Genomic DNA, 24,806 nt, shown 5'->3' on the forward strand with positions numbered 1-24,806 from the left:
GTGCACCTGGTATATTTTTATTTATGTGTTTGGTTTTCTTTCTTCCACAAGTTTCTCAATGCATATTCTTCTGCAGGACAAAGAAGATGTTCCAGTAGAAATGTCCAATGGAGAACCTGGTTGCCATTATTTTGAACAGCTTTGCTACAATGATATGTGGCTTAAGGTTGGGGACTGTGTCTTCATAAAATCGCATGGGTTAGTGCGACCTCGAGTAGGGAGGTAGGTGCAACTTCTTTATTTGCAATTTGCGTCTATAAAAATAACTTGAACAAAAGATGGGCTTGTTGCAGAAAGTATAACAGAGGATGGGGGAAAAACGTCTTTTGAATGAAGCTAGATGTTACAAACTCTTAATAGATTGAGATAGAAGTTAAGCCGCCTAATGAAAAGGTGATACAGTTGTACAATTGAATAAGCTGTTCTTCTCTACTTGTTTTTTACTAACACTCTTCCTGAACAGTGTAGTGCATCCAGCTGATTAATTTCTGAATGATGGCCTTTCATTTATGTCAGTGGTTTGGTTTTCTTTCCAGAATTGAAAAGATGTGGGTGCGCGATGGAGCTGCATATTTCTTTGGTCCAATCTTTATACATCCTGAAGAAACTGAGCATGAACCAACTAAAATGTTCTACAAGAAGGAAGTGTTTTTGAGTAACTTGGAGGAGACCTGTCCGATGACTTGCATTTTGGGTAATTATTAACAACTTTAAATCCAATGGACACCCTCTTTCTTTTCCTATACAGTCTGTAGTGAGTTACAGCTATGTGTAGGCTTGAATCCAAGAACTCTATTTTCATATTGAGTGGGGGAGGAGAGATTATTCAGTCCATTTCTACTACGCATTCCTGTCTTTGTGACCTGTAATGAGAAGTTTCACTATAAGGAAGCTGTTTCTATAATAAGGGAGTTACATTTATGATACCAAAGTGAACGTTGTCTGCAACCAGAGAACAGAAAACTCTGTTATTCTCACTTATTAACGTAATTATTCCAGTATGTGTTACCTGGAAAGTTGGTCGTGAAGGAGGTTGAAAATCGGTTTGTTGCATGAGATGATGACTGCGTACTTTGTTTTGTAGCTATGATGCAGTGCTACATATAGTTAAGTGACTACTGACCATGGGGTTTTGCTATTTTGCAGGGTTTTGTGTTCTTTAAATAAATCCAAAAGCTGCATTAAGTTCATGTACGCTTCTCATGAGTGGAATTATTTGATCAGGATATCGATTGGTGTATTTTCTATAGATGCAATACCAGGAAACGTCCAGACATATAACACTGACAAAAAATTGAGTTTCCACACTTTCTGTAAAGCATCTGCAGGTGCGGCTGCCTTCTTACCCAGCTCTTTCCTTTCTGCAGGAAAGTGTGTAGTTCTGTCGTTCAAAGACTTCCTCTCCTGCAGACCAACAGAAATCTCTGAAAACGATGTTTTCCTTTGTGAGAGCCGCTACAATGAAAGCGACAAGCAAATGAAGAAATTTAAAGGACTGAAGAGGTTTTCACTCTCTGCAAAAGTTGTAGATGATGAAATATACTATTTTAGGTAAAAATGGGATGGGAATGAAGGGGGGTCACCTGAGCAGTCTTCTGTATTGTGGTGGTCTAACTCTGGTTGGCAGTTAAGCCCCCACCCAACCACTTGCTCACCTCCCCTTCAGTGGGATGGGGGAGAGAATCATAAGAGCAAAAGGAATCAAGGCTGCGTCAAGATAAAAGACAGTTCCATAAATGAAGCAAAGCTGCATACACAAAGAAAGCAAAATAAGGAATTAATTCACTGCTTTCCATAAGTGGCAGATGTTTAGCTGTTTCCTGGAAAACAGGGCCTCAGGATGCGTAATGGTTACTTGGAATGACAAACACTGTAGCCCTGTGTGTCCCCCTTTCTCCTGCTTTCCCCCAGCTTTAATTGCTGAGCTATGTCATATGGTATGGAATATTCCTTGAGTCAGTTTGGCTTAGCTGCCCTGATTGTTTCCCCTCCTACCTTATTGCCCACCCCCAGCCTGCTTGCTAGCAGTGCAGAGTGGGAAAAAAAGAGGCCTTGATGGTGTGCCAACACTGTTCAGCAGTAACAGGCACATCAATGTGTTATCAACACTGGGTCACATATCCAAAACACAGCACCATCAGGCTATGCAGATAACTAACACTACCCCAGCTAGACCCAGTATATATATAAAAGACACAGTTGTAGGAGAAGATGAGTTGTGACTAATCACATTTTGGGAAGGAATTCAGATAACATCAGCCTTTTCATGGTCTTAATACCAGTGGATGTCTTATTTTTCTTCTCCTGACTTTAGGGAAAGTGGTTGCATTATAAGATTGGTAAATTCTCCTGGATGTCTTTAAAATACTTCAATACTCACTATGGGTAACAAATAGCTTTTCAGTTTATGAACATTGATATTAATAAAAACATTATGCTCTAACTTAAGTAAAATTTAAAATCCAAGGAAGATGTGGTGCTAACTGCCTTCTATCAAAAAAAAATGGAGTATTTGCTGCTTTGAAATTCTAACTCAAAAAAATAAGTAAATCTTCCTAACAAGTGACTGAAATGAAACAGTGTCATGGGCACTGAATGATTTCTGCTTAGTGTTCTGAGAGGAGGCACAGGCACAACCTAAGTCGCCATTGTTCCCATGTTGTTCAATGGGGAAGGAAAAATCTTTGGTTTTCTCTTCCAAAATATATGCTGTCTCCTGTAAGGGATGAGTATATTCTCATCTGCCTTTTTTCTTCCTCCTCCATCTTTCAGAAAACCCATAGTTCCTCAGAAGGAACCATCTCCTCTGTTGGAAAAGAAAATTCAGCAGCTAGAAGCAAAATTTGCTGAGTTAGAAGGAGGTGATGAGGACATGGAAGAGATGGGAGAAGAGGAAGGTGATATGACTGAAACACCTTCTATGCCTCAGCTTCAGGCCCCGTTAAATAGTGAATTGGATATAATGCCTTATACTCCTCCACAGGTAAGGGTCTTCCTTGAGAAGCCTTTAAATATTCCATGTTCTTTTCCCAACCCAAATAAACAAAGAAATGGTAACATTTTATTGTATACACATAAGAGATTTATATTGCAGTTTATGAGACTATGGGATAAACTACATAGAACAGTTTTGGCATATCCAATATGATATCCAGGTGACTATATTTAAGCCCATTAAAATATTTTTAAAGGAAATAATTTTTGTATGATACGTTAATGTTATTTCTCATGAGTGGGTTTCCTATGAGACTTGCTCAGAAGTATCAAGTCTTTATACTGAAAATGAAGTTGGGATGTAAGGGTTTAATTATAATTCTCAATTTACCCAACACCCATTTTTAAGCCCTTCCTTAACTTTTGAAAAACTCTGGCATTTTGGGTGTTACAGTTGTGCTACTTTTTTAGAAAATGCTGTGCATCATCCTGGAAGGTAAAAAGTCTTCTTTAGAACCAAGTTACCATTCTTACCTGGAAATAAAAACTTGTTAAAAAATTTAGAAGAACTGGATGCCCTAGAAGTTTTAGTATTAATTTTCTGATAAATGTATAAAAATAAAAAAAGGAATTGTGTGTGGTTATGTGCCGCTTTAATGCGGTATGAGTCATAGCTGCTGCTTAACTGGGGGACTTTTGATCCCCTTCCCTCTCCTGCTGTGTTTCTTACACAAGCCCCGGTATTTATGTAACTGAGTATTGAAGCAGGGAGAGGAACTTCTTTAACTGGTAATTAACCCTACCAAAAAAGCTTGTTTGCAACTGGATTAAACCCTTTATCTGTCTCATCATATTGCCACATCCAAGCTAATGCCAGCATTAAAGAGGCAATGGGAATTACCTGCTGGGAACAGAGAATTCCAGACCCTTTTGTAACCAGCAGTTATGGATTTCTGCTGCATTACATTGACTGTGAAATGATAACCTCATTGGTGAGTGAAGAAACAATGTGACACCTGGATAGATGTAACTGTCTTTGGATGTCATGAAAAAAGGCTTCATGAAACTGAAAGCTTTAGCTGGGTTTGGTAGTGGTTTTTTTTGCCATGTGGGCAGACCACCAAATGCATTTTCCTGTGCAAGGTTGTTTCACTGCTGTTGTTTTAATTTCATAGTGGTCAATTTCATAAGTAGCATGAAAACTCTAGCAGAGCATTACAAATAGAAAGCATGTTACCAGCATTAACCAACTAATGTATCACTTCAGGAAGGGGAAAGTAACTTTTTATAAATCAAATTATTATATTATTAAGCACATGGCAGCTGCTGAAAGAAGTTTAAATGGGGATCATTGGACTGTAAAAGTGTCCAGCTGCCTTCTTCAGCATTCCCTATCTTTTGATCTCCTTTGCTTTGTGTCTTTCTATATAGATGTGTTTTGCCCAGATTCCTTTGAGCAGTTTTATTTAAATACTAATATATAATATCTCATTAAAAAGGCAAGTTGATAGTTGCATAGGGTCTTTTTAATTGTTTGTAATGGGACAGTCTTCCAGAGCTTTTAGGATAACTGGTCAGGCTCAATGGATGTATCCAACGTATGTGTATATAGAATAGAATCATAGAATAGTTAAGGTTGGAAAGGACCTTAAGATCATCCAGTTCCAACCCCCCTGCCATGGACAGGGACACCTCCCACTAAACCATGTCACCCAAGGCTCTGTCCATCCTAGCCTTGAACACTGCCAGGGATGAAGCATTCACAACTTCCCTGGGCAACCCATTCCAGTGCCTCACCACCCTTATAGTACATTTAGACAGATGTGAACTCTGAAGTCTAGAAATTGAAGTAAAAAGTCCCCAAACCACAAACAAACAAACCCCAAAACCAAATAAGGAAAACTGAAAGGGATCAATAGCAGTATATGCTAAGAAGGGAATGATGATACACAAGAGCCCTGGCAGATTGCTGACTGCTGATTTGGAAGGAAGAGCCATGTTGTGTCTGAGCTGGCATTCAGAGCACAGTTTAACTGCTGGAGAGATAACTAACATATAGCACAGAAATACACTTTCTTCTTCGGATAATGTGTTTTATTCCTGTCCCAAGTGAAAAGTGTCTCTTTAAACAGAGCTCCTAGGTAAAAGGTATGTGTTTCCTTCATCTTCTTTTAAGTGTATGGAATTTCATTTAACAACTGTTAAACCCCAGAACTATTAAACTTTATTTTTTTTTCTCCTGTTAATAAAGAAGCTCTTGTACACCTAAGCATAGAACAGTCAAGACAAGTGAATAAGCGGTATTGTGGTGCTTAACAAATAGGTGGGTAATACTCGCCTGCTGCAGTTTGCTGTGGAGCAAGTCAAACCTAAAAAAGAAAAAGATGTGCAACTTAATTTATTGCTTTGGCAACATGGATGAGAAAAGGCATAAAAGGCGTCCTTGTCTGTTTCTTCTCTTAACACATCTAGAACTGAATATGCAGTTGTCTGACTCAAATGGAGAAGGTTTTGTTCATTTCAAAATGGCTGTATTGGAGATGTAAAAGAATGGGGAATACAAGAACTGAATTCAGAATTCTTGGTTTCTCTAGGTCCTGTTTACCCTTCCAAACTGATGGGTAGGCTTTTACATTAGACCAAAACTGTTGCAAGCACTATAAAGGCAAAAGCAGCTTATAACCTTGCAGCTAAGTGCAGATGTATAAAAGACCAAACATATTACTGGATTTTCTTGTTTCTGAATTGAGAACTCTCCATCTGCCAACGTGGGCTTGCCCGAGAAGGCAGGATGAATTGTATGTACCCTGTGTGTCATCCCAGAACCTGGATGTTTTCTTTGCTTCCTCCATCTTAAGAGACAAACCTAGAAGACTTACTCCCAAAAAGACAAGTGTTCTCTTTAGGTTCACAATGAAAACATTAACGGTAGATTGCCATTTGAAAATTAACACAGGGAAGCATGGAATAACACATAAGTATGGCTCTGTTTATCCAGTGCCCAGCTTAAATTGACGAGCAAGACTTTTTAAGCATCTTGATATCGCTGAGGCTTTGTTTTTAGATGAGAGAAGAGTGTTGAACTGTGGGGTCATAGTGGCAAGTAGGAGGAGTTAGTAACATGGCCAGAATTTCAGGATAGGAAGAAATGTTGCATGTATTTTTCTTTCCTTTTTTCTCCACCAGGTATTTGGAAAAAATCGCACTTTTCAAGATGCGAGAAATTTGTAATGTTTGGGATTATGAGAAGGACCTTTTGAGGGTTTTGGTATGATGAGACATTAGTGGACCTTAGTGATCAGAGTATGGGTGAATTACGGTCTCCTGTGACAAATACAGGTGGAAGGAGCCTTCAAAAAGCGGCTTCCAGTTCTGGTATCTCAGTGGTTGTCAGAATAGGTGAAATTTTTTGATGGCTGGAAACATCCAGGAGCTCTCAACAGGAGCATCCACAGTGGGAAGAGCAAAGGAGCAGAATTTTTGTTAACCAGCAACATAAGAGTGTGATGTGAACCTGTTGTGCAGGTAAACAGCGATCAGCAAAGCGGCTTTTGGTTGTACAAGGAGAAATGACTACATATGCGATGAGAGGGAAACACTAGAGAGAAAGGAAATCCTGGCAGGCAAAATAGAGAGTATTTAGGGATGAGGAGAGTGGAAGATGGAGCCAGGAAGAGTGGGGGTTGCAAAGATTGAGGAAGAAATGGGGATAAATTTTCCTAAAATTTGCAATGGCAAATAAAATGTTTTACTCAACTTGTGTTGGCAATGTTTCTGAACAGCGTAATGGGTGAAATCTGTGACATAATACAATTACTTTTGTTCTCTTCTGGCATTCCCAATAGTGACTTATGTGCTACTCAGCCTTCTTAGTCCTCTCATTCGGTTTGGAATGATCTTAGCTAATAGTAAGCACTCTGTGTTGTCTTACTGGGAATTTTTAAAATCCACAGTCATAAATGTGTGGAAGGGTTGAAAAGCATCAGAACGTTGTCATTTTTCATGGTTTTTATTTTTCCCTGTGTACTTTTTGTGTGTACATACACTTTTGTCATGCATCAGTAGTTGCAGTCTCTTTTTAGGGGCTGTAAGGTAGGATGTTCCTTGTGCAAATATGTTCAACTAGGAATATTTGAAAATACTGTTTCTTACAGCTTTGAGTTTTGTATGTCGAGAAGCTTCTCTTTTGTACACTTGTGGTCATAACTGCTTTTTCTCACAGTCCACTCCCAAGTCTGTTAAGGGCAGCACCAAGAAGGAGGGATCAAAAAGGAAGATCAACATGAGTGGGTACATCTTATTTAGCAGTGAGATGAGAGCTGTGATTAAAGCTCAGCACCCAGATTACTCCTTTGGAGAGCTCAGCAGGCTTGTAGGAACTGAATGGAGAAACTTGGAAGCAACAAAGAAAGCAGAATACGAAGGTAAATAAAAACTAAGATGCTAAACTCTTTTCTGCTATTTTTCTTTCTCAATGCGTTCATTGCTGTTATGCAGATGACAGGTTTAATAAAAGAAGATACTTACTTTTGTGTTCTGAACGTACCTTAAAGAGAAGTTCATATTGAGAGATGACTGAAGAGGAGCAAAGAGCATGTTTAAGTTATGTAGTGCACAACTGGTAATTTAAATGTCTTTGCCACAAATAACCAAATTAACAGAAACCAACAAAATGGGGACAAATTAGAAGTAAAGGAGTGAGAAGTCCCTGGGCTGGAAGTCAGTTGGAAAAATGGTTTGTGAAAGTTTCCTTAAAGAAGGACTGGGGGGAATTTTGGACAAGAAGCTCTTCAGAGTTGTAGCATCAGGTAAGCAAGGCTTACAGTTGACTGGGAAAGAGTTCTTTGATTAACAATACTTAGAGTCCTAAAAAGCTTTGATAGAATAAAGTCAAGGATACAGAATCTGTTATGATACTGTAAATAGACCTCTATGCTCAGCTTCAGATTGAGTCAACTGTTGTAACTGATTTTATTGAGATTTCATATCCTGAAGTAAGCCTAGGAATATTTCATAGGCATGAGACACTTTAGACCCCTCTTTCCCCCCCTCCTTCCCCCCCTCCTTCCCCCCTTCTTACACCTCTTCTTTCCCCCCCTCTTTCCCCCCTCTTCCCCCCCTCTTCCGCCCCCTCTTAACCCCCTTTTCCCCCCTTCCCCCCCTTTCCCCCCTCTTCCCACCCTTTCCCCCCTCTTCCCCCCCTTCCCCCCCCCTTTCCCCACCTCTTTCCCCACCTCTTTCCCCCACCTCTTTCCCCCACCTCTTTCCCCCACCTCTTTCCCCACCTCTTTCCCCCCCTTTACCCCCCCTTCCCCCCTTCTTTCCCCCCTTCTTTCCCCCCCCCTCTTTCTCCCCTTCTGTCTCTCCTTCATTTCCTCCTTTCTTCCTGATACTGGTCATTGTGTTTCAGCTTTTATTTGATTAAAACAAAATACAGGTGATCCTTAACAGCAGGCCCTTACCCAAGAAATATCCATAGTTATTACCCTAGATAATGTGTTCCAATAATGTCTACTTAATAATGACTTCCAATACAAAAGCCATTTTTTAAGCAACTGTTGCGATTTTATTGGCAGGAAATGCTACTTTGGATAGGAAAGTTTCACCACCCTGGAAAGTTATTGCCCGAGTAATTATAACTTTGCTTTTTGAAAATGAGATTCAGTGGGGTTTTTGCATACTCATAACTTAAAGGCAGCTTTGATTTTCAAACTAGCCGTTTGCATGCTATCACTTTCCACTCTCAGCCACCTCAGTCCTTTCTGAATTTGCAGTAGTACCTCTTTGCACTTCTGGAGAGTAATACAGCACCACTCAATTATGTGCAAGTTTTCTTTGCAATTGCTGTGAAGGGAAATGGTGATGCTCTTTTTTTGTGACAGTACTGTGGCCATTTTTCCTTTCGTAGTTCTCTTTTACACCCCTCTAGGTGCATGTGGTATCTTTTTATTGATAGATCTTTCCTTACAGCCTAATTCTTAAGCACTAGGATGGCTAGCATGTCATTGCTTCCTATCTTAGAGCAGCTTGACATCTTGCATTTCTGCAGGAAGCCACTGTTTGTCCACTGTGTTAATGACTGCCTATGTGCTTCCGTTTTAATCCTGTTTCTCAATTAAAATTTTCCGAAGCTTTTGGGCTGCATTTTCTTTAGCTTGGTGTCTGCCCAGAACTAGACCTACTTTTGGTTTTTGAGGGGTTGGGATGGGGTTACAAAGCGTGCAAACTATGTTTGGTTGCCAGGTGGGAAAGGAGAGCAAGTCCTCTCCTTCCACTGTGATGAGTCAAAATTCACATGCTCTCTAGCCTGAACGTGCACCAGAAAGCAGGGAACAGGCATAGTTTGACATCTCAGTGAAAAAGTGCTTTTCCACGTTCTGGTAAAAAGTAGTTTGCATTTTAGATCCATTTTGATCCAGTGAAAATTTCATTTGGTGTATGTGCAGGGCAATAGTTGTTTTTTAGCAATAGTTGAGCAAAGAATAGGCTGTGTTGGAAATGCCTGCATGGCTAAGTGCACTGTGGGAACTCCTCAAAATAAAATAATGCATGGGATTGAGGTAAAGGCCTGTTTTAAGGAAAAGCTCTGTTCAAAGCAGAAGGTCTCTTTCCTGGCTCTTGAGATGTGTTAGAAATGTTGTTTGAATGATCTTAAGTCCTAGCCTAAATGATGTGGGTGTTTAGTATTGAGTGTTAGGATGAATGCTCAAGGCTGAACTTTTAGCTATCTGCTGCAGTTCCCTTTGGCAGTGACATTTCATCTGCTAGTTCCATGGCAATCACAGCATGGATAGAGTCTAGGTAAAACTGGAGTACTGTGCTACGTCAGGCCCTTCTTCAAATCTCAGCACTCTGAAGTCTGTTAAAGCTGAACACTTACAGTAATTTCTCATTCATCAGAGTGTCTCCAGAACTTTTGCTTTTGTCTGACCGTTTTTTTTAGCTGGCCAGAAGTAGGTGAGAGTCAGAACAGCTGCTTCATCTTTTCCTCACATACTTGCTCTCCTCTGAAGAGGATTATCTAATTTTTCTGCTTCAGTATCTACCCTTAAAATGTCTTGTGTGTTTTGTGCTCAATCACGTGTAAGTTGCCTGCAGTCAGTTTAGGAGTTCCTGTGCGTCGTCATCTCTTCCTAAAATGACAGAGTGAAAAGAAGGAAGGAGTTGCCTTTGGAAATGCAACTGGTCTTTCAGTGTATTTAAGTTGTGCTAGAAGCTGCACAAACAGGTTCTACAGGAAACAAATGTGTGTGATAAACATTTTAAATCATACACTAGCGAGAACGAGTAACAATGGCAGGATGCATAACTATCTCCTTGATGAGCTACTTCTTAGCCTTTGTTTGACAGAGGACCAGGATTGCTGGTTTAGTGGCAATTTTCATCTTTCACCAACTGCAAGAAAACTTCTAGCCCTTCATTCACTGTTATTAAGATTTGCCTATGTATGCTGCATTCATTATTCTTTGTTGTTCCTCATTGCGTCAGTCAGATACAACGTTCAGAGTGAACAAATCAGCTACTTGCATGCCCCCAAAGCACCTTGAGTGGGCATTCAGTAGATCTCCTTTTTTTGTTTGCTTGGGTTTTTGTTTTTGGTTTTGTTTTTTTTTTCTTTCTTCTTCCCATCACCCTTTGCCCTTCCCTTGATATCAAATTGTCCTCTGGTCAGATTCCCCTGCAGTAGATCTTTTGTTCTTGCAGTCACAGTGGGAAACTTGGTTGAGATAATGACCAGATTCATCGTACAAAGGACACACATGACCTCCAGTGAGCAGCACAATGTGAGTTAGACATCTTCAGAAAAACCAAAGAAATAATAGCTCAAAGGGGACCAGATGGGGAAACTGACAGAAAAAGGCAGAGAAAAGTATTTTTGGTTTATCAAACTGCTGCTTGTTATGTTCCAAACACTAAGGACCTCTCTACACTAGAGAAGCTTCCCAAATGCTTCCCAGTTTTGCCACCACTTTTCAGCTGCATCAGTAGTAAAATATATGGGGAGCACGAGAATAAAGGGGCCACTAGCTGGCACTGCTGTCTGCTTATTTGCATCTTACTTTAGGGCACATCTGGTAGACATGGTGCATAAAATCCCTTCAGCAGCTGGTAGCGGATCTATATGAGAGCTGCTGGCCTTGGCTGCAACTGGTTTAGCTGAGCCAGTGGTGTCAAAAGAGGAAACGTTTTGCCTTGTTTTCCAAGTGCGGACCGAGCCTAGTGCTGGACTGCTGCTTCATGTTGGTAACACTGGTGTTATTATCAAATTTGTTCTTTGACTTTAAAAATTTTTATTTTATTATTTATTTATATGAATTATTATTTTTTTTAGAAAGAGATAAAACTTTGTGGAATATTTTTTATGAAAGGTTCTCTAAAAGTCTTAGCTGCAGCCACATGAAATCAAATCATATGCTGTATAAAACAAAAAGATTCATCTGTTCTACTTTATATTTGACTAAACTATGCCAGTGTTTGACTAGTCCTTTTTAATGAACAGATAATATTTTGAAATTCTGGGTTACAAAACAGAACTGAAAATCTAAAATACTTTTACAGAGCGGGCAGCTAAAGTTGCTGAGCAGCAGGAGAGAGAGCGAGCAGCACAGCAGCAGAATTCCTCCCCCCGGGCAGGCACTCCTGTCGGGGCTCTTATGGGGGTGGTGCCGCCACCAACACCAATGGGAATGCTCAATCAGCAGTTGACACCCGTTGCAGGTAAAACGTAGGAGCTATGACCATTTTTTCCTCATCCACTATATCAACCCCCTTCATAACTCTGAACACTCTCTTGGGTCACTTTGTTCTTAACGGAAGAAAAAGCTCAACCTCTTCAGTCTTTCTTCATAATGAATATACATAACAGCAGCGGTAGCCTGGTAGCCCCATGTTACTTGTTCCAGTAGTGAGTAGCCTGTTGAAAACGAAGGGAAAAAGGGCCCTCCTTGTGCAGTAGTCCTGTTCTGTTTGTGGGCAACCGTGTTTATTCACTCCACTTTGCAGAGTTCATGTTTAGCCCTTGTGACATGGCAGAAGGGGAGTGAGCTGAATACTTTTCTAGTGCATGCAGCATCAGTGGAAGTGGTAAAGTAGGAGGCAAATTATTATTTTTGGTTTTACTGTCAGGAAGGTGAGAGGTGAACAGAATCCAAGCCTGATTTTAAATCTAAGCAAAGGCTTTACAGCATTGCTGATCAGACAGTAGTAAGCAGAGCAGACTAGGATCTAGAACCATTGCAGAAACAAATACAAAATGCCACCATTGCTGGTTTTATCAGCTGATTTTTCAGGTTAGAACTGAGCTTGGAGAACTCTTCCACGAGGTCCCTGCTGCTGGGTGTTGCGCTCATTACTCTGTTATCTGACTTAAGTTCATAGGGGGTACACTTGGAGTAACTATTTCCAGGATCAGATCTGAAGACAGTGTACTCCGCTGGAGATTCGGGTATGTGAATCAGCCATACATCGGTGAGAAAATGAATTGGCTGTGACCAGATAGGTTCAGAGAAGACCTAGTAGGTTTTCTGTCCCCCATTTTTAATTAAAACAATTAATTACTTCAGTGAAGGTCAAAATAGTGCCACGTGGGTAAAAATGAGCATTTGGAGGAGGTTTTGTTTTGAGTTTGGGGTTTTATTTTTAACTTTCCCTTAAGGCATTCCGATTATTCCATATATTCTTTTGTCATTTTTCTTTCCCATCTAACAGGCTGTGGCTGTATTTAGAGCTGACAGCCTGAAGCCTTTTTCATCATGGTCTCTAAATCCCTTTTCAGTAAACAGGCTGCATGGATGTTTAAACTGAAGGCATATTCCTTATTTGGTTCATGGTCTCCAGATGACAAAGCATTTGTTTACGCTGAGTTGCACTTTTCTTTTGTGTTTTTTTCACTTTGTTCTTGATAGTTTTCCTCTGAACTGTTTGCAGTTGGTGTGTGGGTTTGTGTGCTTGCACATGTCTGTGCATATATTAAGAAAAAGGGGGAAAAAAGGGTTCTCTAGTGCTGATCTCTTTTGTGAGTAACCTACTTCAATCTAGAATATGTCGAAATGTCATCCTCTTGTGGTTGTGTTTTCTTGGTTTGGTTCTTGGTTTTTTGGCATTGAATCACTTTTCCTATTTTTGGAGGTAGGTGTTGGTGGGCAATAATACTATAAATGCTTCCTTAAAGCTTTTCAAAAGATGTGTGTCCTGCAGACTACAGATGCTAACTTCCTGTGGCAGGCTCCTCAAAAGCAAACCTGTAATTAAGATCATCATCTTATGCAGGTGGTTAGACATTCAAGTCTCTTCACTTCAACATTGTGAAATACTTCCTTAAAGCAGGTGATGGAGTGGATCTTTCTAAACTCTTTCTATTTTTGTGTCTCATTTGAAAAACAGTGTATTTCATCTTTTAGTTTCCACAAGACTTACTTGAAAGTATCTTATCCTGTTGAGACCTCTTTCACATCCTCCTCCATAATTTGATCACTTTTCTTGAATTCAGAGAACTTCTCCATCACAGACATTCATGGAACTTCTTTATGGCCCACAAGTCCAAGAGATCTGGATGCCTTCCAAGATGCTTTTTTCTTGATGTGCAGTGCTCTAGTTTCTTTTAAATTTAGGCATTAAAAAGTTTTGTTTAATCTTACGCTGTTATAGTAAAAAATGGGAGAACATAAATGTGAGCTGTGGGAGCTGGACATATTTTGCTCATGTTTACTACTGTAAAATCAAAGTGGTAACTTATACTTGGGGTATGAAAGTGGCTGCTCGTACAGTATTGTGATGAGCTACAAGAACAGATTTCTCATGGAGATTTGATGACAGTTTTATTAATGCAGCCAGTTGTTGAGTATTTTATTTGGAAATGTAGAAATAAGCTTTCATGATTGATAAATATGGGTTTGTTTCATTGGGTTTGTTTTGGTTTGTTTTGGTTTGTTTGTTTTAAAGCTTCAGAAGAATATATAAATGCATTGAAGATGTGATTGCAGCTCGGGCTGCACTGAAAGTACCAGGCAGTAGCTACATCCCTTTTTGTTGGTTTTCTTCTTTTACTTTTTCCATTAGAAATATGAATTTCACAGTGTTAATAAAGAGGCAGAAATGTGTTTCCAGATGTTTGAAAAAGGTACCCAAGACCTTTGTAGTAAGTGTCAGTCTAGGTGTCCTGTGGAGAATGAAGGTTTGAGGGAGATCAGTTCTTTATTTTCTTGTTGTTTGCTCCATGTGAAGCTTTGGAATTTCAGGTTTCTCGCCTTTGTAACTCTTCCTGGGGAAGGGACAAATTAAGCTTGCATTTTGGAGCTGCTCGATATATTTCAGTCCTAAGCTTGTGACAGCTTTGTTTTCAGTCAGAGCTCATGTGAGGTTTTGGCCAGTCTTATTCCAGAAATCTCTGTTCTGAAAGTTTCTTGTATGTGTTACTCGGAATGTGGCAAAGACTCGGGCAGTTTCTTGGCACAGACTGTAGAAGCCCCAGCAGTTTTGCATTTCTAAACTTACCTCATCTCTCTAGACCTGCTTCTGTCCTCTGTCATCCTTTCATTGTCTTTCCAACCCCTTTGCTTGGTTACCTGACAACACATCCATTTAAATCAAAAAGCCTAGAAAACAGGCATAGTACAAGCACGTTATGGACAAGCAAGTTATGTTCCAGGACCTAAAAAAATAGTGCAGTTAGATTGTGTAGGTTCACCTCATGGATAGCAGCAAACCTGAGCTGAAACCAGAATAATGCAGAAAACTGAATTTATAGCAGCAGCACAATACAGTCTTCCTCATAGCACTGATTTTCCTAGAAAGACACCTTGAAGATATCAACAGTGAAATTCTGTGATGGACTGCAGGTGCTCCTTACAAGTCCTTGTACTTAGGTCTAGTGCTGTGAGTGTAAGTTACTGCAGCCCAGCACATCCAGTGCTGTCCGGTTTCAAATCTGAGTTACTTTCTCAGTTCATACTGGAGATGGTTTAATTAAAATCACTCGTCACTGCCATTAGTTTTACGTATGCGAATGCTGTAGGGCTTTTGTGTGTTCATTTTGCATATGCACTGCAGAAAAATGTGTGGGATTTTATTTTTATTCTAGTTGGGTCTGGTCTCTGAGCTAGCCCACATAGCAGGGCTGTGCGTGAAGCTTGTGTGGTTAGTGTTGTGTTTGTAATCTCTATGCAGATGGCAGAGCTTTAAGCTGTGTTAAAATTGCTTGCGTTAGTAACATTTAATTGTGGCTGAACGTATTCCTTGTGTTAACATACCTGAATATTCAGCATTTGTTGCCCCATAAGAAACATACAAATTCACTAAATACTAATTCATCTGAAGTATAGTGTTTCATATTGACAACTTTTTTTGTTAATTTTTAATTTTTGTTCATTTTTGCAAGATACTAATTGTAGTATCGTCTTGCTGTACTAAAGGTGCTTTTTCTTTTTCTTTTTTTGTGGGTAGCGCATGTCTTACTGTGTAGATCATATTGCATGTTATTGATGCATGTTTGAAATTTGTTGTGTCCTTCAAGGCATGATAAGTGGCTATCCACCGGTGCTGCCACCTTTGCAGGGCCCAGTTGATGGCATTGTTAGCATGGGCAGCATGCAGCCACTTCACCCAGGGGTGCCCCCACCCCACCAACTTCCGCCAGGTATGCCAGGCATCCCAGGCATCCCACCACCCGGTAAGATTGTCATCCTCATTCACTCCTTATTTCATTTTCATGTACTTGCTGTTTAACCAGTTGTTACAGAGATTGTCTGCAGCTTATTTTGGTCACAGCTTTTGTTTCTGAACATTGCAGGTTTGTTTAGCTGCAGCGCACAGCACGCGCTGCTGAATGTATGAGGTATATATAAAATGGTGTCAGAACAGCATGTCCAGTAAACCAGCAGGGAAAGGTTACTGGAGAAACATTAACGCTGCTCCAGCCAGAAAACCTGACAATAGTGTTTATCCAGAGGCCTGAAAAGCTGAAACCAGCCTATTCATACCCTTGAACATTGAACAGGGTCTTTCCTCTCCTCCTGTTTTTATTTAAAGTGGGCTTATAAATGAAATTTATTGCTCTCATTCCTTACTGAACTCTTTTTCAATATGCTGATGTTTATTAGTAGTCAGACTGCACTTAAGTGAACCTGGTCATGTAAGACCCCTTGGCTTCTGAGACACTGATGTGTTATTATGAACCAGTGCTCAGATTAAACCTTGTTGATAGAACAGTAACTGGAAACTTTTGGGAATAGGGTAAATTCAGTACACTACTGTGGCCAAATTTTTAATTAATTTTTGAGAGCATATCTATTACACATTTGCTATTTTATTGCCACACGTTTGTTGAAAAGTGAGGCTGAATGAAAAGTAAACATTTTCTCCAGGGTTAATGCCATTAACATGTACCCATTATGGGGAAAAGAATGTTCATTTGCCATCTGATCCTGTTTTCTTTCAGTTTTTATCTCTGATAACTCGTGTACCTATTTAAAAGTTGTGCATCCCATGTGTTCAAATTCTAACTGAATTTGTTCAGCAGTTAAACGAGCTGTGGGCAAAAGTGGTCTCGTTTGCCTACCCCAACCCCACTTACAACTGTGTTTGTCAGAAGCTCTGCTAAGACTTTTTTTATGCAAATTGTTTTAGGTTGGGTTGGGTTTTTTTTTTGTTGGTGGTGGGCTTGGTTTTCAAATTACCCCTCAGTACGAGATGTGCAGCTTCGCTGGTGTGTAAGAGTCACCATAGTTCCAGTAGAAAAAGAGTTGTGTGTCTGTGAGCCTGTCTCCAACTCACCGGGGCAGTGACGCTTAGCACGCATCAGCCAATACAAACGTTTGGGAGGGGAATCCAGGACAATGCATTTCTTTGTAGGGTCTTACTCACTGGAGAAGTGAGCTGTATGTGTGGTGTTTAAACCTGAGAGGATATGGGTTAGGGAAAAAATAATGCCTAGGAATGGAAGACCACACACAAAGTGGTGCTGAATTGGGCAGGGTGGGCCAAGGGTGAAGCCATGCTCTGACGCTGGAAAGGTGAGGGTGCCCTCTACCAAGCCACTTTGTACCAGAGGAATTCCATTCCATATTCCAGAACTCGTATTATCCATGTTTTTTCCAACTTGTGACTTGCTGTTTATACAGATGCATTTAAAATGGGGCCTGTGACCAAATGGAAAATGCATTCGAAATACACTTTAGTGTGCAAAATGCAGCGGCACATATTTTGACCACTGATAGAGAAACCTGCATGCAAATTAAACGCTCAGGAAGAGCACAATTAGTTTGAAGCTTTTCCAGTGAATGAATATGAGAAGTGGCATAAACAAAAAGAAAAGCAGGAGCACTCATAACTTTCCTTTTTTTCAGACCAAAGCATATCCTGTATGTGTAATATCAGGAACTGCACGACTCTCATTTAGATTTGTACATTTTTGAATATAAGACTGACATGGGTGTTTTCAGCTGCACTGTGTGCAATAGGGAAAGCCTCGATCTGTCTGAGAAAAACTAACAAGTTTTATGGTTTTAAGTTTATTTTGAATGTTCATCAGTCTCATATATAAGACTATTTAAGCTTTACCTGCAAATGTGTTTTATATTACTGAGATCTAACAGAATTTATGCAGTGGCTTGGATTTCCTCCCGCTGTGAATGTTTTTTTTTTTATAAAACCACAGGGAAATGTTAAATGTTGCTAAAGCAAATAAGCATTTCCTTTCTCAAAGGATTCCAGGAAGATCCTGTCAAGCCAGAAGCCTATATTAGAAATGAAAAGATTTAGTCAGGCAATCACTAAGTAATGTGAAAGGAACCTGAAAACCAAAAATTATTCACTTTGGATTTCTTAAATGAATTCAACAGGCCATATATTTGGTAGTTGTCATATTAGCTTTGTTATCTTTTCTTTTTCATTCAGAAATTCCTGAAGTGTTTTTAGGGTTTTTTCATTGGGGGAGAGGGGATGTTTGAATGTCATACATCTGCTTAAGATAACTGTGAGCAATGATATCAAAGTATAAATTCTTACTGTAGAAGACCAAAGAGGTATTTGTCACTGCTCTGAAATAAGACTAATTATTTTATATTTTGGAATATAGGTGTTATAGGCCAAAACGTGTCCCCCATGGTAGGCACTCCAGCACCCGGAGCAAGTCCTTTTGGACAGCCGGTGAGTCATTTTTGCATGATTTATGTGGCTCTAAGGTTCTGAATTTAGCATTTGAACAAAATCCCAGTCAAGACATGTAGGGATGCACATAGACTTTCCCAGGGAGGACATAAAGAAAATGTACACTGATGTATTTAGAACCAGTTAATTTCTTAACACTCAGAGTGTAAGTCTGTATTTGTTGATTGAATTATTAGACTAATTGATTCTGTCCAGTGGGATAACTTCTACAGTATAAGCAAGATAATGGTTTGGTTTTGTTTTCCTTCTACTCAACTAAGACAAGTCATTTAAACACACAAACTGCTCATGATTTAGGCTTTTGCATGCTTTGGTGACGCAGAGAGGGTGCTGTCCACCTTTTCAGCTGTTGATGAGTGGGTCAAAACTGTTTCGTTTGCTCCCATATTTCACAAACTAACAAAGCAAATGTTCATTGGCAGTTCAGAATTTGTGAGCTTGGGTAGCAGTGATGATCAGTTGTTCCTTCTTAGTGAATAATACAGATGAAGTGTTCAGCACATTTCCAATTTTATTGACTAAATTTTTGCATCATTAAGAGAAACAGAATTTTAGTTGGAGGGGGTAAAGAAAACCAGAACTTGAGTGAGAAAGTAGTAAAGTGTATATGTCATAATACTGAGTTACTCCAGACCACAGGATATCTGTGCTAAGAGGTCTCAGTATTGCCACTTAATGACAGTGGTGGGAACTCCTCTGTGTGACTGATTTTATGTGGTTTTTGTCTGCCTGCAGTTTTTGCCTGGCAGCAGTTAGCATCTATTCTGCGGAAGTGTCCCAGTTGTCCAAAGGGTCAGTTCGAACTCGAGGAAACAGAATACATTTAGAAATAAACCCTGCACTTCACAGGCCATACAGTTTCTGATCAAATTAGAGAAAGCATGACATGCAAAGGAGGCAAAGGGGGCGATTAAAATTAATAGGAGAGGGGAGTAAATGGTGATAATCATCAGAGTATGTTTACATAGGTTAGAAGTATGAACAATGTGGTCTGTTAAATATAAATATGGTTTGTGTGCACTTCCTTCCTCTCTGTGCATGTCAGTGACCCCAGCAAATAGCCCTGGCTGAAGTGGGTATCTTTCAGGAAAACTTTCTTACACCTTTGCTCATAATCTGTTTTAAAGCTCCATTGCATGAGGATGACCTGATGCACAGATGTGAAGTGCAGTTTCCCCAGATGTGATCTCTCCATCGCTTTGTCATTGCAGATAGGAATCCTTGGCCCGCCTGGACAGCAGGCGCCCCCTCCGTACCCCGGCCAGAGCCCAGCGAGTCAGCCCGTTATGCAGCAGCCCACAACTCCCATGTTCGTCTCCCCTCCACCAAAGACACAAAGGCTTCTTCACTCAGAAGCCTATCTGAAATACATTGAGGGGCTTAGTGCTGAATCAAATAGCATCAGCAAGTGGGACCAGACCCTTGCAGGTAAGGCTTTTGATACAGGGTGGGATGTTTCCAGACAGAACACACTTCACAACCATTAATATTTTTTGCTTCTATTGAAAATGCTAAGTAAATCTGCTGCTTACTTAAAACCCACACATTGTTAAAACCAAATCAACAGACTGGGAGTACATCAGCAGGCAAATTCCATCAACATTGTATAAATCTAAGAATCAATTGTATGGGTTTAAATACTAGAGGTAAAAATTACACTGTAGAATTATACTCACCTTTTGATAGAAAAATTGTGGTGAATATCAAAGCCAGTAGGTAATTGCACCCTTTCTTGACCTTCCAGCACGAAGACGAGATGTCCACTTATCAAAAGAACAAGAGAGCCGACTCCCTTCACACTGGTTGAAAAGTAAGGGGGCTCATACCACAATGGCTGATGCATTGTGGCGTCTGCGAGACTTGATGCTCCGAGACACCCTCAATATCCGTCAGGCGTACAACATAGAAAATGTTTAGTTGCTTAATTGCTTCTTTCTTTGATACCGGCATATACGGAGTTTTGTGGAACAATAGCTGTTTTAGTTACTGGGTGGGAAGAGGTAACCAACAATAATTTGTATTGCATTTTACTGTACATTGCAAGACCATTTTTATATAAGGACACTTTTAATAAGCATATTTCACTTTTTGTTATATTAAGTTGACTTTATCAAATACACGAATTTTTTGCATATGTTTCCTTTGTTTGAAAGGCGATTTCATAATTGGTTAAGTGTAGTCAAGGATTCATCTTTCTTATACTTTGTTGCTGAGACTCTGATGCCATTGTTTTTATATAAAAAAAGAAAAAACAAAAACAAAGTATTTACAGATTGATACAGTGGAATGTGAAATTAGTCATAGTTTACATCTTAGAAGAATGTGTGTACATGTGCTTGTGTGTGCTAGCCACTTCCAGCAGAAATCGCTTGGATGTGAACAGGGAGGATCTCTTAGAAGAAGCTAAAGGTAAGAAGTGCATTAACGTTAGGGAAAAATGACATTTCAGGTCAATACTGAGGCAGCTGAGTGGGTCACAGCAATCATGGAAGTGCTAGTGTGGACGGGACAAGGGTGTCTTGACCGCTAATGTTGTCCAATCCTGTCCAGTTATTGTGTAGCCAAGGCCATTGCGATCCTAAATCAGTAACAGAATACATGTGCTGGCATGTGTGTGAAATGCTTCATCTGCCATGACCTGCTTTGGGAGTTCTGTGATGTCCCTCACACAGAGCATTGGGAAGGGGAAGATTCCTCCCTAAACAGTTCCATCTCTGTGTGGGAGAGGCTTGCACCAGTCCAGGTCTTGGAAGGTAAGTTAGAGGAGAAATGGAGTTGTTTTGTTAGTGAAATAATGTGATGTTTATAAATTCACACATATTCTGTTAATGATTGGGCATTGTAGGACATTTTTGTATGCTTTCTTTAAGTGTATTGATTCACCTTAATGAAAGTTTTGCAATGCAAATTTCGAGAGAAATTCGATGCTGAAATTAACTTTTAAGTAAAATACTACTGCGCGGTATGTGTAAATTCAGCATACTGAGTACGCTGGAGAAAGAGTACGTGCATTGCAGTCTTCAGAGGGTTTGGGTTGGGTTTCTCTCTTTTTTTAAGTAAGGTAGGTGTAGACTCTTCTTGCCAAATTTCAAGGTTGTGGCTACCTTGCTAAAGACTTACCTGTCCTCGTAACTAACCAACCTTTTGGGCGGCCAAGTTACTTGTTTAAAGGTAAATCCTTTCATGTATTTAATTTTAGGAAAAGGATTAATGCTTTTGGATTGCATTAAGTAAGTGGGAAAGCTGTATTAATTTGAAAACAAATTGTTGGCAGGAGTGTGGTCACTGCAGCTCAGTCCAGAAGAACTGATTTACTGATACACTTCATCTTACTGCTAGAGGTGTTCATCATGTGGAAATGGGTTTTGAAGTCTATAGTACAGAACATTTTCATTTCAGTGTATTTGGCAGAAGGTTAAATATTTTTCTTCAAATACTGGATATCCTGGGGTTTGTTCTGCTGATGTAATTAATACTGATGAGGGAAATGACGTGCAAGTGTAAACTGTTACTTAATTTTACTGGATAATTCCTCTCCTATGGCAATCCTCCAGTCATTGCACAAAAACCCCCATGTAATTACAAATAGGCACTTAAGGACAGTTTAGGTCAGATGTGCAATGGATGTGAAGAAAATGGAGCTAAGCAACATACTACAGTTACAATTTTGGACTCTACAAGTAGCACACCTGTGGTACAGAAATTCTTTACTGGCCTTTGTAAATGACCAATTTTATTAAATAAAGTAGAATCTGAATAGTCTTAGACCACCCCCATATATATATATATATATATATAGTATCATCTTAAATGTGTTTCAATTACCATAGACTTTGTAATTTTTTTAGCCACAAAGACGGGACATTGAAGCAAATCAGGCAGCAAATCCTAGTTTTTGAGGTTTTGGAACTGTCACGGATTGTACTAATAGACCACCAGATTCTCCTACTTCTCAGCATTAACGAAAATCACACCAAAGAACCTGGGATGGATTTTAGTTAAGTTATTGTTTTATTTATTTTCTTTTGAGGACTGGATGGGACTCCCTTTGGAGCCTGTATAACTCAGATGTTTAATTTATCTGAAGGTCAGTGATGAGCAGACTTGTGGCACTGGCTCTCTCCTGCCCGGGCAGCTGAAGCCCTATATTCACTGCTCTTTCTGGCCCAGGAGCAAGAGATCAGAAGTGCAAACAAAACTTGGGTCCTCCCGCAAGGCAGTGCAGAGCGCTACCACTAAGCCACTGGGCTGGCCCTAATCAATTATTTGAAGCTTTGTTTATTTATTTCCAAATCATGTCTCTGCAGATTGGAGGCATTTCAGTCAATTGCATTAAAGTTTAGGCTGTAACGGCTGCAGTCTAGAATTCAAAACCAGCAAAAGAAACTTTTCTGACTCTGGTTTAAAAAAGAAAAAAAAACAAAAGACAAAAAAGACATGTCTGTCTCTTTCTCTCTTCATGGGTGTTTGAAGCCCTCATTTGTTTTCCACTGCCCTTCATTGTACTGGCGTAAGCAAGGCTTTCATATTAAAATAAAAGTATGTATGGGAAATGGTTGGCTTCTGTGAGAGTGGACAATAGATCAGTCTAGGACCGGTATTTTCATAAACCAGTTGGAAATGACTAATAATTATTTGTTCTCTTCCTCAGCCCTTCCCTTCCATGAGAAAATTTACTGTTTGTGTAAAAATTCAAAACGTTGATGTTGGTGGCTTTTTTTTTTTTTCTTCAGAGTATGTTTTTGGACCTGGTTAATCCATGCTTGGCTTTTCATTAGATCTTGTACTCCTGAAGGTTAAGCTGCTAACCAGGTTTATAACATGTATGTACTATCACTTTGTTTACCTGAGTCTTTTTCATTCGAATAAAAATAGTTTGCAAAGTGTTTTGGATTAACCAGGTTTGAGTGTCCCATCAAGACTTGTGTTAGGATTTGATTTCAAGTAATTCTGGCTGTTGCTGATCCAGATTTTATCAAAGTCCTTGGTACGTGCTTGTGTGTGGGAAAAGAATCCTTTTTATATTGTCCTGTGTATTGCAAGATGTGCCTGGTAGGGGATAAGAACAGAGATGCTGAAAGATCTGGTTGAAAATTGAGACATAAGGAGCATGAATAGTAAACCTTGAGAAATATGTGATGCATTGGGAACAAGCTAAGTGGAGATGATATGATTCAGTCAGTGCCAGGTGCCTCCGTATTAATTGTTTTGAAAATAAACAGTAAGCCTTAATTTCATACTGGAAGTTACCCTGGCTCAGGACTGTCTTTTGTGTAGCTGTGTAATAAACTGGAATGGTTAATACGGAAAAAGCATCTTTTGCACAATAAAATTAGAAACCAGGATAGAAATTTCCTTTAATAGCAAAAACTTCAAGAAAATTTGATAGCAACTTCTCAAGTGTCAAGGTGACTCTGACATAAAATTTACAAAATGCTATTTACACAACCAGAACAGATAGCATTATGTTTAATTAACGCACACTTATGTCATTGACCTGGGGGATAAATGCTGCCTCTCATGCAGGCTGCCAACTTTAAAGTACCTCCACCTTTCTACAACTGGATGTTGCAGTTGCAGAGAGGAGATTAATTCTAATAATCTTCCACATCTTGTTTGCTCAGTCTGGGACACTGAAGATCATCCATAGGTGTGCATAGCCCCATCTTGGCTGCAAATGCACTAAATTGGAGCAGTGTTTTGAAATGGCTGGGCACTCTGAATATCAAATAAGAAATGGGATCTGATTCGTTGATATATGTGAAATTTTCTGATTAATAAAGCTCATACTCATTTTGCTTACTGCACTTTCCAGCAAGTCTAATTTGACTGTCATACAAAGGAACAAAATGCTGCAGTGCAGTGGGATCTGGATCCTGGATGAAGAAATTCCCAATCTGTCAGGCTTTGGAGACACAGTGGTCTCCTACGATTGGTCCTTCCTGTGCCAAGGGGGGGCGTCATAAATCCAGCACAGAAGTCTGGCCATGCAGATTATTATCTGTTAAAGGAGGCAGCAGGAGATGGAGAATGCACTGAATTATGCAGCAACACAAGTAACCCATGTGGCTCAGCTCAGGTTAAGCGAAGTACAATGAAAGACTTGGACAAAAATGGTGAAAGGTGGCCAGTCCTTCCTGAAGCCTGTGCAACTGTCTCCACAGTGAGTGTCCAAATTCAGTTTCTATTGAATAATTTTGGGGAGGACTGTAATTAATCCTCATCCTGAGTGGGAAGCACCAACATCCAGTAATGACTTAAGGAAATTCCTTATGACTGGACATCCCAGCAGCGCCTGTTGCAGAGTTTTGTGCCTTTATTAGAAGGAGCTGAGGCTGACCAAAATCAGAGTGCAGGTACAGTTTTGTATCTGTGAGTGAAAGCTCACCTCCACTGAAGAGAGTAAAAAGTGAATGCTCCAGGGAGAATTCACCAGTACATAAGAGATGACTATTTTTTTCCTTCTTCTACGCTTTGAAAAGCTGGGACAAAATGCTGCTGTACCCCTGTGCCACGGAGGAGTACAGGTGGGGCACACACATGCCTCTTTTACAACGATTTTTCAGTACTTCTCTGACTCTTCACAGGTCTTTCAGCAGACAGCAACCCAGGATGCAGAGCAGCAGGGAAATAATGTATGAACAGATCCATTCTTCCAGCAAAATCATTGTGGATTGGTGGTGAAATTGTCCCCTCTGTAATGCTTA

The 24,806-nt window shown here is 39.9% G+C and overlaps 1 protein-coding gene across 3 annotated transcripts in view; it reads left to right on the forward strand.

The window, feature by feature from the left end:
* The window catches only part of PBRM1 (polybromo 1), a 69,732-nt gene extending 46,384 nt beyond the window's left edge, over window positions 1-23,348 (forward strand). For 2 of the 3 annotated variants that reach the window (XM_065687170.1, XM_065687169.1), the window contains exons 22-30: window positions 77-222; window positions 537-694; window positions 1,368-1,551; window positions 2,773-2,983; window positions 7,157-7,358; window positions 15,446-15,601; window positions 18,008-18,078; window positions 19,311-19,527; window positions 19,844-23,348. In XM_065687170.1, coding sequence (XP_065543242.1) covers window positions 77-222; window positions 537-694; window positions 1,368-1,551; window positions 2,773-2,983; window positions 7,157-7,358; window positions 15,446-15,601; window positions 18,008-18,078; window positions 19,311-19,527; window positions 19,844-20,016 — 1,518 coding nt within the window. In that variant the 3' untranslated portion in view covers window positions 20,017-23,348. Of the gene's footprint in view, window positions 1-76; window positions 223-536; window positions 695-1,367; window positions 1,552-2,772; window positions 2,984-7,156; window positions 7,359-11,493; window positions 11,653-15,445; window positions 15,602-18,007; window positions 18,079-19,310; window positions 19,528-19,843 lie in introns of all 3 variants that reach the window. The other variant, XM_065687171.1, reaches the window with a different exon arrangement.
* The last annotated feature ends 1,458 nt before the right edge of the window (window positions 23,349-24,806 follow it).

Source organism: Lathamus discolor, chromosome 7 (assembly GCF_037157495.1).
Source record: "Lathamus discolor isolate bLatDis1 chromosome 7, bLatDis1.hap1, whole genome shotgun sequence".
Taxonomy (NCBI): Eukaryota; Metazoa; Chordata; class Aves; order Psittaciformes; family Psittacidae; genus Lathamus; species Lathamus discolor.